The sequence below is a fragment of the Phyllostomus discolor genome, chromosome 8 (genome assembly GCF_004126475.2).
Source record: "Phyllostomus discolor isolate MPI-MPIP mPhyDis1 chromosome 8, mPhyDis1.pri.v3, whole genome shotgun sequence".
NCBI lineage: Eukaryota > Metazoa > Chordata > Mammalia > Chiroptera > Phyllostomidae > Phyllostomus > Phyllostomus discolor.
This window is the reverse complement of record NC_040910.2, coordinates 114,039,227-114,053,525: the sequence shown is the minus strand read 5'-3', so window position 1 is coordinate 114,053,525 and position 14,299 is coordinate 114,039,227. Positions and strand designations below refer to the sequence as shown.

Here is a 14,299-nt window from a genome sequence, read left to right as displayed (position 1 = left end):
GACTCCCCCTGGGCATCCGGGCCGAGGTGGCCGCCATCTACGAGCCTCCCCAGGTGCGTCTGCCGCTGGCAGTGGCCTCTCCTTGCACCAGCCCGCAGGGGTGTGCCCCCCCACCCCCGTCCCAGCTGCGTCTGTCTGCTGGGTCCATGGCCGAGTCGGCCCATCTGTCTGCACGCACTCACACACACACTCACACACACACACACACACTTGTTTTCTGTGTTACGGGAGAGTGAGATCGTGGCCCCTAAACACCTCAGGGTATTTCCTCTCTCGGGTAAGCAGTCCATCCACTCCCAGGAGTTGAGGGTTGATAGCATCGCTTCCCTGACCTGCCGTCAGCTGCCCCCAGGGCGCCCCGTCACTCCCCCCTGTTCCGAGGGCCTGTGCACACCCCCCGCCCCCCGTGCCGGTGTCAGCCCCCCAGGAGCAGTGGGAGTGGAGCGTCACAGAGCCACCCCGGCCTCACCCTGCCGCACACGCAGCCGGGTCGGAGCAGCCGCGCCGGGACGCACCTCCCAGCAGGGCGCAGCGTCTGTTACTGGGGTTTCTTAAGAGATCTTATTTATTTACTTTTAGAGAAAGGAAATGAGGGAGAAAGAGAGGGAGGGAAACATTGATGTGCAAGAGATACATTGATCAGGTGCCTCTGACACGCCCCCTATTGGGGACCTGGCCTGCAACCCAGGCACGTGCGCTGACTGGGAATCGAACCAGCGACCCTTCGGTTCCCAGGCCGGCTCGAGATCCACTGAGCCGCACCGGCTGGGGCGGTTACTGTGTCTGAAGGTCACTTGGAAGGTCCTCTGTGTATGTTGGGGCCGCCAGCCGGTCACGGTTGTGTGCACGCGTGTTGTTTTCAGTGTCGAGGGCTCTGGTGTCATGCCATGTGAGCGCAGGGGTGCTGGGTGGGGACGTGTGCTGCTTCTCGGTTTCCCGGGACGCGGCGAAGAGTAAGGTGGACGGAGAGCGGCCAGAGGGACGATGGGGCACGACGGACGTTAGTGGCCGCGCCAGGTGCTGGCGTGCAGTGTCCCGTGGCGTTCTGTAGACCTCACTGTGCGTCTGAGGTCTCCCCCGGAAACCAGGTGGGAGAGGGAGGGATGCACGTTTCCAGGTCAGACCCACGCTCGGGGGACTCCCCCTTGTCCTGCGCCCCCTCCCTCTGCAGGCAGTGCCCCCCGCAGGCGTGGCTCCAGGGCGGGCTCCCGCGGTCCGGCTGCTGAGGGCGCCGCTCCCGGCCCGAGGCTCGGCGCGTCTGCCCGGGGCACTGGGGCACCACCACCAGGGAGCCAGGGTCTGTTGGACGTGCGGGCTGCAGGCCGCCGGCTGGCCTGTGGGTCTGTGGCTGCGGCACACGTGCCAGGGCCTCCCCGGCTGCCCGTGCAGGGTCAGGGTCGGAGCGCAGCCTCAGCCCTGCCCCTCGCATTTCCTGAGAGCTGCGGACGAGGGACCACCTAGAAGGGCCACTAGGTGGCAGCAGGGAGCCCGCCCGGGCAGGCACTGGCAGCCCGGTTAGGTGTGCAGCCCGGAGCACCGCGCACTGCTGGGGGGACGGGGTGGAAAGTGGGCCCGGAGTGTGCCCAGCGTCCCCACAGCCCCCGGTCAGGGTTCTGGAGATGGACCCAGTTGACCCCCGAAACCTCCAGCTTTCTAGAAGTTGGAGCTCACGCTGCCACGGGCTGCGAAACAAGACCCTCAGGCTGTCCTGGGCGTCACTGAGCTCCCGCCGGGTGACACCAGCAGGAGCGGCCCTGCCGTGGTTTGTCAGACGTGACCGACTGACGAGAGCAGACCCGGCGAGGGGGCGGTGCGGGCCTGCCTCGCCTCTGGGGGCCCGCGGCCGTGAGGCTGCCTGTGGGCCAGCCGGACCCGAGCCCCCTGCCCCGCCACAGCCGAGCCCTCTGCCCGTCTGCCAGCAGGGGGCCGAGTCCCCACGCCTCCGCGGGCCGTGCACGCCTGTTGCCGCCTCTCTGAGGGCCTGCGGGGATCCCCTCTGCCCCGTCGGGGGGCTTCGCTTCAGGAACCTCGCAGGGTGCCTTCCCCCCTCCCTGGCTGCCGCCCCGCCGTGGGGCCGTGACGTCATGTCTCCGTGCCCTGCATCTGGGCCAGGAGCCCGGCGACACTCGAGAGCGACGGGCCTGAGCAGCTCAGGGGGGCCCCCGTTTCTGCTCGGGGGGCCCCGAGAGGCGCTGGGGCTGGACCGGCAGTGGTGGCGGGGGCTGTGCGCGCCTGGGCCCGCCCCCAAGTGTCTGCCCCTGTACGCCCAGCAGGTTGGGACGCAGAACAGTCTGGAGCTGCTCGAGGACCCAAGAGCCGAGGTGGTGGACGAGATCGCTGCCAAGCTCGGCCTGAGGAAGGTACGGCCCTCGGCAGGGCCCGGGCTCTGCGTGGGGGCGTCCGGGTGGGCGCTGTGGCGGCCAGGCTGCCCCCCGCTCCGGACGGCAGCTCTGGAGCCTCGTCTGCGTCGTCGGTTGCCAGGAGCTTCTGTGTGTTTCAGTTTTCTTTCCTTGAAGGTGTTGTTTGCTCGTTTTTATTCAGAGAGGGGAAGGGAAGGAGAGAGAGGGTGAGGAACGTCAGTGTGTGGCTCCCTCTGCTTCAGGGAGGCTGGGCGGCTCGTGGGCACGGGGGTGGGGCCAGGGGCCGCAGAGCTCACAGACCGCCGTGCACTGCAGCAGGACGCGCCGGGGGGCCGGCCTGAGGGTGCCCTGGTGTCGGGCGTTCCGCACCCTGTGCCCTCTGGCTTCTCCCTCCGCCTGTGCTCCCCCGGCGCCTGCACCGCGGCGCCTGCCTGTGCCTCCTCTCGGCAGTGCGGGCCGTCGTCACGGACACTCTGCTTGTGCTCTTGGCCGCAGGGCCCCGCCCCCGGCACAGCGCTGGGCGTGGGCTCGGCTGACACGTCCGTGAGCGCTGCGCGGCTGCCCTCCTCGCCGACCCGGCAGCACCAGCGGGGCCCCTGTGAGCCGCGCCGTGTGGGGCGGCTGGCTGTGGCCTGGCCGCCCAGGGAGCGTCTCCGAGGAGGGCCCGCAGCTCTCTGGGCGGAGGCCGGGAGGCACCGCCTGTCCCAGGGAGGGACTCAGGAGGGGTCTCCCTCTGCCGTGCAGGTGGGCTGGATTTTCACAGACCTGGTCTCGGAAGACACGCGCAAGGGGACGGTCCGGTACAGCCGCAACAAGGTGAGGAGCGGGGGCCCGTGCACCTGCCGCCCGGTCCCTGATCACGCTGGCCCGAGCCCTTGGGGCCTCTGCACGGCCCGAGCCGGCTCTAGGAGGGGGAGGGGACTGTGTCCAGAGTCTGTCCCGTGTTCTCGGTGGTTCAGGCCGGGCCTGTGGGTTCCCACTCTGCAGATCACAGCCCACTGGACCTGTACAGACCAGGCTCTCAGGGGTCAGCTCCGGGGTGGCTGGCGTGGTGCTTCCTGTCTTACTAGTCACCCACGTTTATTTTGTAGTGAGTTTATTGGGGTGGTACTCCTTACTAAAGGGGTGCAGTTTTTTTTTTAGATTTCATTTATTTTTAGAGGAAGGGAGGGAGGGAGAGAAGAGAAACGTCCATGTGTGGCTGTCTCCCACACGCCCCCCACTGGGGACCTGGCCCACAACCCAGGCGTGTGCCCGGACCGGGAATCGAACCAGAGACCCTTTGGTTCGCAGGCCGGTGCTCAGTCCCCTGAGCCACGCCAGCCGGGGCCACGCCGTCTGCATGTTACATGGTGTGCCCACCACCCCAAGCCAGGTGTCCTCCGTGAGGCTTGTGTCGGGGCCCCAGTGGCCGGGAGCCTCAGCCTTGGCCCCACCCGGGTCTCGGGCGCCTCGCGGTCGTGCCCGGCTCGTTCTCTAAGGAAGCAGGCGACTCTCTCCCCAGGACACCTACTTCCTGAGCGCGGAGGAGTGCATCACCGCGGGCGACTTCCAGAACAAGCACCCCAACGTCTGCCGGCTCTCCCCGGACGGCCACTTCGGGTCCAAGTTCGTCACTGCAGTGGCCACAGGTGCAGCCGGGCGTCGGGCTGCGCGGGTTCCGGCGGCTCGTGTGCCCCGTCCCTCATGCGGCCGCCGCCCGTCCCTGGCGCGGCTGCGGTCGACCCGGGGAGCGGGCCCGCGGGCGGCGGCTGCTCTTCAGTGTGTGGTTTGGGTTTGCCCGCTGGTCCGGTCTGCGCCCGGGGCCGCCTCTGCCCTGGCAAGTGGCCTGCGGCGGCGGCTCCTCGGGGCCCAGGGGGTTTGCTAGCTTTGCTGCCGGCCGATGGCGTGTGCATGGCATGTTGTGGCCGAGTGCACGTGTGGCGGTGGGAGGTGGGTCTGCAGTGCAGGGACTCCAGTCCTGCTTGTGTGTTTGCACGGCAGCCGTGGGCGGGCCGGCCGCAGGACCGCACGCTTTACAAGGCGGGGGGCGGGGTTGAAAGCTGGGGCGCCGACCCAGGCAAACGTAGCCCGGTCGGTTTTCACGGTGTGAACGCCCCCTCGGTCCTGTGCAGGCCTGGGGTCTCCTCGGAGGGCGCTGACCGCTGGAGTCGCGCTTGGTGGCCAGCCCTCCCCTGGTTCTGCAGAAAGTGGCCCCGCTGCCCCCACGAGACGCGCCCCGCAGGGTGAAGCACCAGCTTGCTGACAGGGCGGATGAGTAGCTAGGCCCCGGGGCACCGTGCCAGTGCCAGGGGACCGGGAAGAAGCGCCCGAACCCCCCCCAGGTCGGGCGCCCTCGGACACGAGGGGGCTGCTGAGCTCGGGGGCTGCTGAGCTCGGGGGCGGCTGAGCTTGGGGGCGGCGGCGGTGATGGCGCCTCTCCCGCGTCGGCGGGGGCCGCCCGGGCCCGGGCTCCGTGCCGAGTGCCGTCAGGTCCGGTGTCTTGGGTGGGCGGGAGTTTGGTCGGGGTTCGAGGAAACTGGCCTCTCGGCTCAGAGCTCTCCGGAGAGGACGTCTGGGGCAGGGCTGTGGCCATGGGGACCCCTTGGGGCAGCCGCCTCGCGGCCGAGACTGGGTGCCCGGGAGGGAGCGGAGACGGGGCACTCCACCCAGTCCAGAGCCGGGCCGGCGCCGTCTCTGTGCCGCCTGCCCTCAGCGGCGGCTGGCGTTCCGGGTGCGTCTGCGGGTCCTCCCGCCCGTGAGGCTGGACCCCATCTCTTTGGAGCGCTGCGTGGCTCGCCTCCCCCTGCGGGAGATGGCGTCGCAGCCGCTGTGCCTGCCCGCGCACGCGGCTCTGAGACGGGAGGCCGCGCGGCAGCTGCCGGGAGCACGGGGGCGGGGCCACGAGGAGACGTGGCGGGGCAGCGGGTCCCAGTGCGTCTTGCTCGGGCCGCTGCTGACCAGGGCCGCATGGCAGTGTCCTTCCCGAGAGTCGGCCGTGGGGGGCAGCTGGGGCTGCCGTGTGGCTGCCCCTGAGCCACGGTCGGTGTGGACGTCCTCCTCTGGACGGGGCCGTGGGCCCGAGTGTGTGGGCCGCCCGAGGCCCCGTGGGCCGTGGGACAGCTGTTCGGGGTGGAGGCTCTCCTGACCCGGCCAGGCGGCCCTGACTGCCCCACTGTGCGGCTGGGGGCTGCTCTCCGGACCCCCCGAGCATTCCCTGCTCCCTGGGGCAGCCTGGCCCTCTGGGGCCTGTTTCCGTGGGGACCGACTCGTCGGGCCACAGGCTCGTTTTGGGGGTTGTAGCTGGCTCCTCACGGCAGTCTCCCCCCACCCCCGCAGGTGGCCCCGACAACCAGGTGCACTTCGAGGGCTACCAGGTGTCCAACCAGTGCATGGCGCTGGTGCGGGACGAGTGCCTGCTGCCCTGCAAGGACGCCCCCGAGCTCGGCTACGCCAAGGAGTCCAGCAGCGAGCAGTACGTGCCCGACGTGTTTTATAAGGTAACGGCCCAACGGAGCGCGGGCCTCCAGTGGACGGGGGACGGTGCGGACGCCGGCCGGCCGGGCCTGGGCTGCTGCGGTGCCTTCTGGGCACGTGGGCCCCTCGCCGGTCAGCCGCAGGCCTCGGGGGTCCAGCCTGAGGGCAGAGGCCTCCCGTCCCAGGTCGCAGCGCGGCGGGTCCTGGACTCGAGGGGGTGGGGGGTGTGGTCAGTCGCCAGGCCGTCCCGCGGGCGCCGCGGCGTCAGCGGGTGGCTCGGACACGGGCCCGTCCGCTCTGAGCCTTGGTTCGCGGGAGAGCTGCAGACGCTCTGCTTGCTGGGAGACACCGTCCGGGCGTGAGGCCATGGGGACCTCGGCTCCCAGCCCCCAGTGCCTCGCTCCCGGTGGGCTCAGAACTGCCGACGCCTCCCTCCCAGCGCCCCGCACCTGACGATGGCCGACGCCCGTGGACGGCGGCTGCCTTGCAGACGGGCGGGTGGGGCTCAGGACCGGCTGGCGGGACCCTCGGAGTGCAGGCCTGGGGGGAGGCAGGCGGCCCTGTTTTCTCCCCCGGGGAAGGGAGGGGAGGGGAGGGCAGCACCTTGACCTTCCTGGGGAGCGGTGAGCAGAGGGGTGTGGTTGGGTGGTCAGATGGGAGAGAGAGCAGCTAGCTGGACACAGCCCGAGGGGGGCGTCTAACGAGCACCCTCCCTGGAGGGAAGGGCACCGCGAACAGGTGCTGGGAGGCATGGCTGCGAGCTAGAGCCTCGTCAGCCCTGAGACGACATCCAGACAGGCTCGCTCCGTGTGGGTCATTGCGGGTTCTCCGTTGTAGGGGCAGGCGCGTGGTTTTGGAAGTGGTGGTTTGGTTTGTTTGGGTCTGGTTCCTGCCTCCCACGGAGTCTCCTCCACGGAGACACTGCTGCTCCCAGGGCCCCAGCACTCGCTCCACGGGCTCCCACCCCGGGGTGCTCCTGCGGAGCCAGGGGGCTGCGGGGGTGGGCCCAGCCAGACTGCTGCCAGGGGCAGGGAGGACGAGTCCTCCCCGAACTGGCGGACTCAGCAGCTGCCCAGGAAGCAGGCAGCCTGCCGGGCATGGTGTCCAGGGCAGTGTCCCTGGAGGGGGTGGGCTCGCCCGCGGGGACTGCTGGTGAGGTGGCTGGGCCGCTCTCCGGGAGCGTGGGCAGGCGTGCTCTCGCGGCGGCGCGCTCGGGTGTGAGCAGGGAGGGGAGGGAAGTGTGGGCAGAGTGAGGTGCGCGGCAGCCAGAGGGTCCACTTCCCCTCGGAGGGGCCGGGCCCGGCGGGGCGGCGGGCTCGGTCTGGCCCAGGGGGCTCTGCGTGCGGAGGTGCGGCTGTGTGGGGGTGCCGTGCGTCCCCCGCTCGGCGTCCGATCGGGTCTGAGAGCTGTAACGAACGCAGACTTTTATGGAGGACCCCGTGACTGGAAATCGTGGGCGGGTGATTTATATGCGACTCCGTGGGTGATTTATGTGGTGTTGAGTGACGATGTAGATAGAAAACGTGGCCCCCCCCGCAGAACCTTTACTGAAGAGCGTCGGTCCCCGTGGCCTTCTCTGGGGCTCTGTTGGAACGCCGCGTGTTTGACATAAATCAGGTCTAATTGTCACTCTATGATTAATGAACACATGCTGGCCGTTTTCCCCCATAATTAAACTTTACGTTCCGTGCGTCTGACAAAGCAAAACAAGTTTGGGCTTTGACGGATCGGTGGTGGGCGCAGCGTGTGTGTGTGTGTGTGTGCACGTGTGTGCGTGTGCGTGCACATGTGTGTGTGTGCGCACGTGTGTGTGTGTGAGCACGTGTGTGTGCTGGTTTCAGTGGCGTGCGAGCACTGAGGTTCTGTAAGTCAGGTTTCCAGAGGTGTCCGGGCGTAAAGAACCAGCATTCGGACCTGGGACCGAGAGCTCGTGGAGGGGGGGTGCGGCCCCGGGGGGCCCAGGGGCCCAGGGGCGCGCCGTCACAACGAAACGAGGGGGCATCAGAAAAGGCACGTTTTCCCCTCTCCTCGCACCCCCCCGCCCCCCGGAGAGCACTGCGGCGATGTGTCCGGGGGAGATGGGAGACGGGGAGGGAGCCCCCGCTGGTCAGCAGGCCCGCTCACGCTGCCCCTGTTCCCCGTTTCAGGACATAGACAAGTTCGGCAACGAGATCACCCAGCTGGCCCGCCCGCTGCCCGTGGAGTATCTGATCATCGACGTGAGTGCACAACGGCCCGGCAGGCTCCCCGTGGGGCGGGCGGGGCTAGGGTGGTTGTCACGCTCCTGGCGCCCCTGAAAAGCTCCCCATTCTAGGGCCTTTTCTGTTAGTTTCGGGTGGTTGTGTTTCGCCCCCTTAAAGACAACGCACGGGTTAGCTTCTCTAACCTCAAGTACAACGAAGGACCGCCCACCAGTTCACGCGTGGCGTGTGCAGGCACGGCCCTGGTCCCCACGGCTGCTGTCACGGCTGGGCTCCTGGTCAGCCCTCAGCCTGCACTGGTCCCCGAGGGGCCCGGCCATTGCTCTGCCCTCCGGTCAGCGGCACGTGGCTCCCTGGGGGACTCTCGGAGCCGGGAGGGGCCTGGCTGCAGTGTGTCTTCCAGGGCCCCTGCTCCTGTCCGTGGGCCGGCTCTGGGCACAGAGATGTAGCCCCAGACCAGGCGCCGACCGCTGTAGGATGAGAGTCAGTGCGTCCTGCGGCCATCCAGGCTGCGCTGGGGCCGGGGAGGCCTGCGCTGCAGGCTGTGCAGTGGGTCTGGGTTCGGAGCAGTGGGTCCCCAGGAGCCGAGCCTGATGGTGCTGCGTCCGGTTGACAGCCCCTGAGCACGTACTGACTGCCCAGGCTGAAAAGGGGTCTGCGTTCTGGACGGCCTGGGGCGTGGTTAGGATGTGGGCAGATTAATGGAGTGGATGCTCATGAGGCATCGGCATGATCTGAAGCCAGCCGTCCGAGCTCTTTTCCCCCAGCGGCCTCCTGTTCCTCGCCTTGGTGCCCTCGATTCGGTTGCAGGGGGCTGGCGAGGGGGCCTGGGTCCTGGGGCACCCCCGCTGTCCGTGCCTGCGGAAGAGGTTTTGCGGCCCCCGATAGCAGGCCGGCAACTGTGCGCAGCTCCCCGCCCGGCCCCAGGCCCACAGCTGAGCCGGGGCTGTCCGCGGTCCTTTAGCCTTGCGGCCGGGCAGCTGTTCTCGGGGGAGGGGGGAAGTGTCCCCCCGGCTCCCGTGGAGGTTTTCTGGGGGTGCCTGGTGTCAGCTGGTGGACCCTGAGCCGGAGGGAGACAGCTTAAGCACAGGACAAGGTGCTTGATACCCTGCGCCCTTCCCTGTGCGTCCGGACTGGTGCTGAGCCCCCCGGGGGCGTCGGGTCTGACAAGCCCTGCTCCGACTTCACGTGGACGCCCTGGTGGGGTGGGGCTGAGCCCTCCGCAGGCTTTGTTTCGGCAGCACGGACGGCCTGCCACCGTCTCACGTGCCGTGACAGCAGCTGGGACTGACCCCTGTGCGCGCGGCCCGTCCCAGGGCTGCAGAGCTCTGAGTGTTTCGTCCTCAGTGCAGCCTCGGGTGCAGGTGCCGGGGGCGTCTTCACCTCGCAGGTGAGCGAGGAGGCCTGGTCGCCGTGGCTGGGCCCGTGCCCTTTGCCACAAGGCCACACGGCGTGGTCAGCGAGGCAAGATCACAGCAGTCACTGCCCTCACTGGGGGGGAACGTGGCGTAACAGCATCGTCACTTTTGAGAAACAGCCCCAAGGACCCAGGAGAGCTGCCCCAAGTGTAGGCTGCCACCCCTCGTGCCGTGTGGCTGCCCAGAGGGGCCACGTGTCAGTCTCGGTGCTCCTGACGGGGAGGTGGGGGGTGCTGTGAGGTGGGCGGGCTCCTGCCAGGAGGAGAGAGACACCAGGTTGCTCCTCACACACTGAGCACAGGCCACGCGGCTGCTGTGGGTCACACGTCAGGTTTCACCTGCCCTCCTTGGTTGCCACAGCCCATCTGAGCCACACGCGGGGCTTAGGCGTGCTCCGGACACAGGCTCTTGACTCCAGGGGGTTTGTGGGGGGCGAGGGGAGCTGTGCCCACATCCCAGAGGCCTTGCTTCCCCTCCCGCCCTGACCCCAGGGAGCAGGGCCTGGGGACCCCGAGGGCCTCGGCAGGCTCGCTGAGGACACTGTGCTGTGAGCCCGTTGGGCTGGTCTGCACCCGCCCTGCTGACCCCGAGGTGGGAACAGGCAGCTCCTGAGACTCCGCCTCACCCCTCCAGGCCGTGCCTGTGGCTCACCCACCCTCGGGCTCACCCAGGGCCACACGGGCAGCTGGGCGGGGTGGGGGGCACGGGGGTTTGTCCCCCGGAAGCCACCCCCCACCCCCCGGGCCGACACCGCAGGGCCTCCCCGGCTGTCCGTCGTGGAGGCTGGCGGACAGAAACCGCCCACGTGTGGCAGGAGCTTGGAGGCCGTCAGGGGTGATTTCTCGGTTGGCTCCCCAGCGTCCGAGTCAGAATCTGCGTTTCGGGTGGGGCGGTGGCTAGCGCGTCCTGGTCCTTGGGTGGGGCTGCCGCGACGCGGGCTGCCGGGTGCCGTGGGGGGGCCCCCCTTGCTCGCGGCACGGCTGACCCGCCCGGGCTGGCTCTCTGCCCGCCAGATCACGACGACCTTCCCCAAGGACCCCGTGCACACGTTTTCTGCTTCGCAGACCCCGTTCCCCATCGAGAACCGGGACGTGCTGGGCGAGACGCAGGTGAGTCTCCGTCTCTCCGTCCGCGGGGGCGCGGTGCGAGGCGGCCCCGGCCTGTTCGCCCGGAGCCGGCGCTGCTGTCCCCTGGCCCTGCCCTCAGTCCTGTGCACGTCCGGTGGGCCTTGCCTTCCACTCTGCCGGCCGCCACGAGCCCCTGTCCCGCCTGGGTGTCATGGCCACCAGGGCAAACCCCACCAGCCCTCGAGCTGTGGGTCTCCCGAGGGGACCATCCCTTTTTTTTTTTCTTTAAGATTTTATTTGTTTTTAGACGGAGGAGAAGGAAGGGAGAAAGAGAGGGAGGGAAACATCCATGTGTGGTTGTCTCTCACACGCCTCCTACTGGGGACCTGGCCCATAACCTGGGCGTGTGCCCTGACTGGGAATCGAACCAGTGACCCTTTGGTTCACAGGCCAGCACTCAATCTACTGAGCCACACCAGCCAGGACAAGAGGACCATTTTTAGTTGACCCCCCCCCCCCCAAAAAAAAAACTTGTCACTCTGTGTCTCCTTATGACGTTTCCTTGCTTGCTTGTGGGTGGTGACGTCTCTGCGGAGCTGTCTCGCAGTGTGTTAGGGGCGGCCCCACCCGCCACCCGCAGTGCTTCTCGGGTGCCACGCAAGCAAGCCTGTAGCCGGCACACTCAGTGGCAGGTCGGGCCGGGTCAGAGCTGTGGTGATGGCCTGTGGGCACCACGTGGGCCGTGCGGAACTGGGCTCGGCCAGGGGGGGATTTCCAGGGGGGTTTTCTCCCGATGCGGTGGCTGTTTGCAGAACCTCCCTGACGCTGGGGTCTCCACACTGCCCATCTGCCTTGGGACTCGGGGGCTCGCAGGGGCCCAGAGCCACTTGCTGGGGTGGCTCACCGGGTCTCCTGTGTTCGGTCTGGCTGAGGGCGGCGTCTGTGTTACACAAGCCCCCACCACACACACACGCACACACACACACACACACAGTGTCCCTGCTGCCCAGAGTCGGCCGCCCCGGGCTGGGCAGCTCTGCGGGAGAGACAGCGCGTGGGTCTCGTGGCCCTCGCCGCTGAGCAAGAGGGCGGGCCACGGTGTGCGGGCGGCTCACTGCCAGGGTCGCCGACGCACCGAGGGGCCGCTGCTCTGTCTGGGGTCCCTGTGGGTGGGCGTCGGAGGAGGGAGCAGCACACCTGTCCCCCGGAGCGTGTGCAGCTGGGTCCGAGGAGAAGGGCTGTGCTCTGGGAGCTGCCACGGAGCCCGCCTCTGCTTCCTCCTGCCCCCCCCCGCCCCAGGACTTCCACAGCCTGGCCACCTACCTGTCGCAGAATACCTCCTCCGTGTTCCTGGACACCGTCTCGGACTTCCACCTGCTGCTCTTCCTGGTCACCAACGAAGTCATGCCTCTGCAGGTACGGCCTGGGTACCGGGCGCCGGCGGGCCCGGGGGTGCGGCTGCACGGTGCCCCCCTCTGCTCCTGGCCCAGAGCCGCGGTCGCAGGCCCCACACGTCCTGTGGCGGTGACCCCGCACCAGGGGCTTGCTGGCCGGAAGGGGGCGTGTGCACGCTGCGTGTTTGCACTGAGACAGCGTCAGAGTGGGACGCAGCCGTGGTCAGCTCTGTGTCCCCCGGCACGGAGCTGGAGAGACGCCACGGAAAACTCCTGTCCCAGCTGCTCAGGGCCAGAGCCCCTGCTTCTCCCCCGTCTCCCTCCTCCCGGATCCGCTCCCCGCTCCTGCGCCCAGGCAGCCGGCCAGCAGTGCGGCTGGCTTCCGTCAGACACTCTGGGGGGGCGGGGGGGGGCTGTGCAGGTGGCAGCCGCTCTCTGCGCCGTGCAGGCCGGGGCCCCATCAGGCCCCTCACAGGGTGGCAGGCGCTGCTTGTGGTCCCCGCCCAGCATCGCTCCCTGCAGCTCCTGTCCCAGCTCCTGAAAGCTACGGGCCTCTCGTGCACGCGGTCCCGGTTCTCCGCCCCGTGACCCGGGAGGCCTGGGCTGGAGCGCGTGTTTGCAGGTGTGACGGCGCAGGCACAGGCACAGGTGCAGGCGCCGAGGGAGCTGAGCAGAGGTGGACTTGGGACCAAGGCTCCTGTCCGTCCTCACAAGCCCAGAGGCCGGGAGCCTCTGGTCTGGGCCGTGCCAGCTGGCACGGCAGCGGCGAGGGCCGTTTGGAGGAGTTCAGAGTCCAGCCCAGCCCAGCCCTTGTCCGTGTGGACGGACGTGGGCGCATTTGTCGCGTCGGTGGTGGCCCGTGAGGCTTCTGCGACCCCTGTGCCGTGTGTCGGGGTTTCGGGGAGGAGGAGACCTGCGAGCAGGGGCCCCTCCGCCACAGCCGGAGCGCGCGGGGACCCCTGTGCCGGCTTCTTGCAGGACAGCATCAGCCTCCTGCTGGAGGCCGTGCGGACCAGGGACGAGGAGCTGGCGCAGACGTGGAAGAAGTCCGAGCAGTGGGCCACCATCGAGCAGCTCTGCAGTAAGTGGGCTCCCAGTCTCGGGCTCCCGCGCGCCCTCCCGCGCCCACTGCCCGGGGGCCGAGCCCCCAGACAACCCCGTGTCCCGACAGGTGCTTTCATGGTTCCCCAGGCGGGGAGGTAGGTCCAGACGGGCGAACGTCCTCTAACCGTGCAGAACCACTGAGCTCTGCTTCTCTCCCCCCGCCCCTCCGCAGGCACCGTCGGGGTGCAGCTCCCGGGCCTCCAGGAGTACGGCGCCGTCGGGGGCTCCCCGCACGCCACCGCGGCCGCCATGTGGGCCTGCGAGCACTGCACCTTCATGAACCAGCCGGGCACTGGCCACTGCGAGATGTGCAGCCTCCCCAGGACCTAGTGCCACCCCAGCCCTCTCTGACGCAGGGTCGTGGAGCCGTGCCCCACGGTGGGCAGCCCTGGAGGGCAGGGCAGGGGGCCTGCCCCGGGGTCTCTGGCTCACGCAGCCTCTCGGCACCAGGCTTCCCTGAAGAACGGAGCCGGGCCGGGCTCTCCGGCCGAAACCAGGCTCCTCACAGAGGAACGGGGCAGCCCCCACGGGCGCCTTGACATGTCCGCCTGCAGAGGAGGGCGGGGTGCTTGCTGTGGCCGCCGGCCCCCCTCCTCTCTGGATGCCGTTAGTTCTTGCCCCTCCCCTGGCTGTGGGCGGGGCTCTCGCTGGCCTCTGTGCCCTGCTGCCCTGGGGCAGAGCCTGCCTGCAGGGGCCACTTCTCCCCCTTCGGTAGCCAGTGCCCTGTGGCTACGCGAGTGGCCACGGGCCGGCCGGCCTCCGTCTGCTTGGTCTGCAGTTTCCTCGCTGCCCGCCCTCGTCCTGCTCTCAGCCGACGTCCAGGTGGGACCGTGGAGTCGGCGCCGGTTGTAACAACAGTTATCAGTGACCCCCGCCCCGGAGACTTCTATTTATTTTTATTGAGATAAAAGCTGCATCAGAGGGGAGTGAGAGAGACTAGTTCCACTTCTTCCCTCCAGCCGCCCCGTGGGCGTGTGCAGGGTGGGAGGGGCCCTCAGTCAGGTCTCCCTGGAAGTAAACCTCAGTGCCTGGACTCTTCTGCCCGACCGCGTGGCCGCGGGGGCCACAGAAACGAGCCCCTGGCCCAGGGCGGGGCGGTGGCTCCAGCTGGGCGGAGGCTGCTGGCCGGGTGCGTGGGGTGAGCTGGGTTTTCCAGGACTGGAAGCTCTGGGCCCTTTGCCCCCCACACAGTCCTGCCCGCCCCAGCCTCTGCACATGGCATGGCCACCGAGGGGCCTGTGGTGAGGTCACAGGGCGGGGGGGAGGCCTGAAGGTGGCTGTTGTGCTGATGGTGAGGTC

The 14,299-nt window shown here is 68.8% G+C and overlaps 1 protein-coding gene across 1 annotated transcript in view; it reads left to right on the top strand.

The window, feature by feature from the left end:
* Positions 1-14,299, top strand: part of NPLOC4 (NPL4 homolog, ubiquitin recognition factor) — a 27,955-nt gene extending 13,656 nt beyond the window's left edge. The window contains exons 4-13 of the mRNA XM_036009084.1: positions 3-53; positions 2,274-2,360; positions 3,105-3,176; positions 3,865-3,991; positions 5,679-5,839; positions 7,964-8,035; positions 10,449-10,544; positions 11,802-11,918; positions 12,875-12,977; positions 13,173-14,299. Of these exons, the coding sequence (XP_035864977.1) occupies positions 3-53; positions 2,274-2,360; positions 3,105-3,176; positions 3,865-3,991; positions 5,679-5,839; positions 7,964-8,035; positions 10,449-10,544; positions 11,802-11,918; positions 12,875-12,977; positions 13,173-13,330 (1,044 nt within the window). The 3' untranslated portion in view covers positions 13,331-14,299. The remainder of the gene's footprint in view (positions 1-2; positions 54-2,273; positions 2,361-3,104; positions 3,177-3,864; positions 3,992-5,678; positions 5,840-7,963; positions 8,036-10,448; positions 10,545-11,801; positions 11,919-12,874; positions 12,978-13,172) is intronic.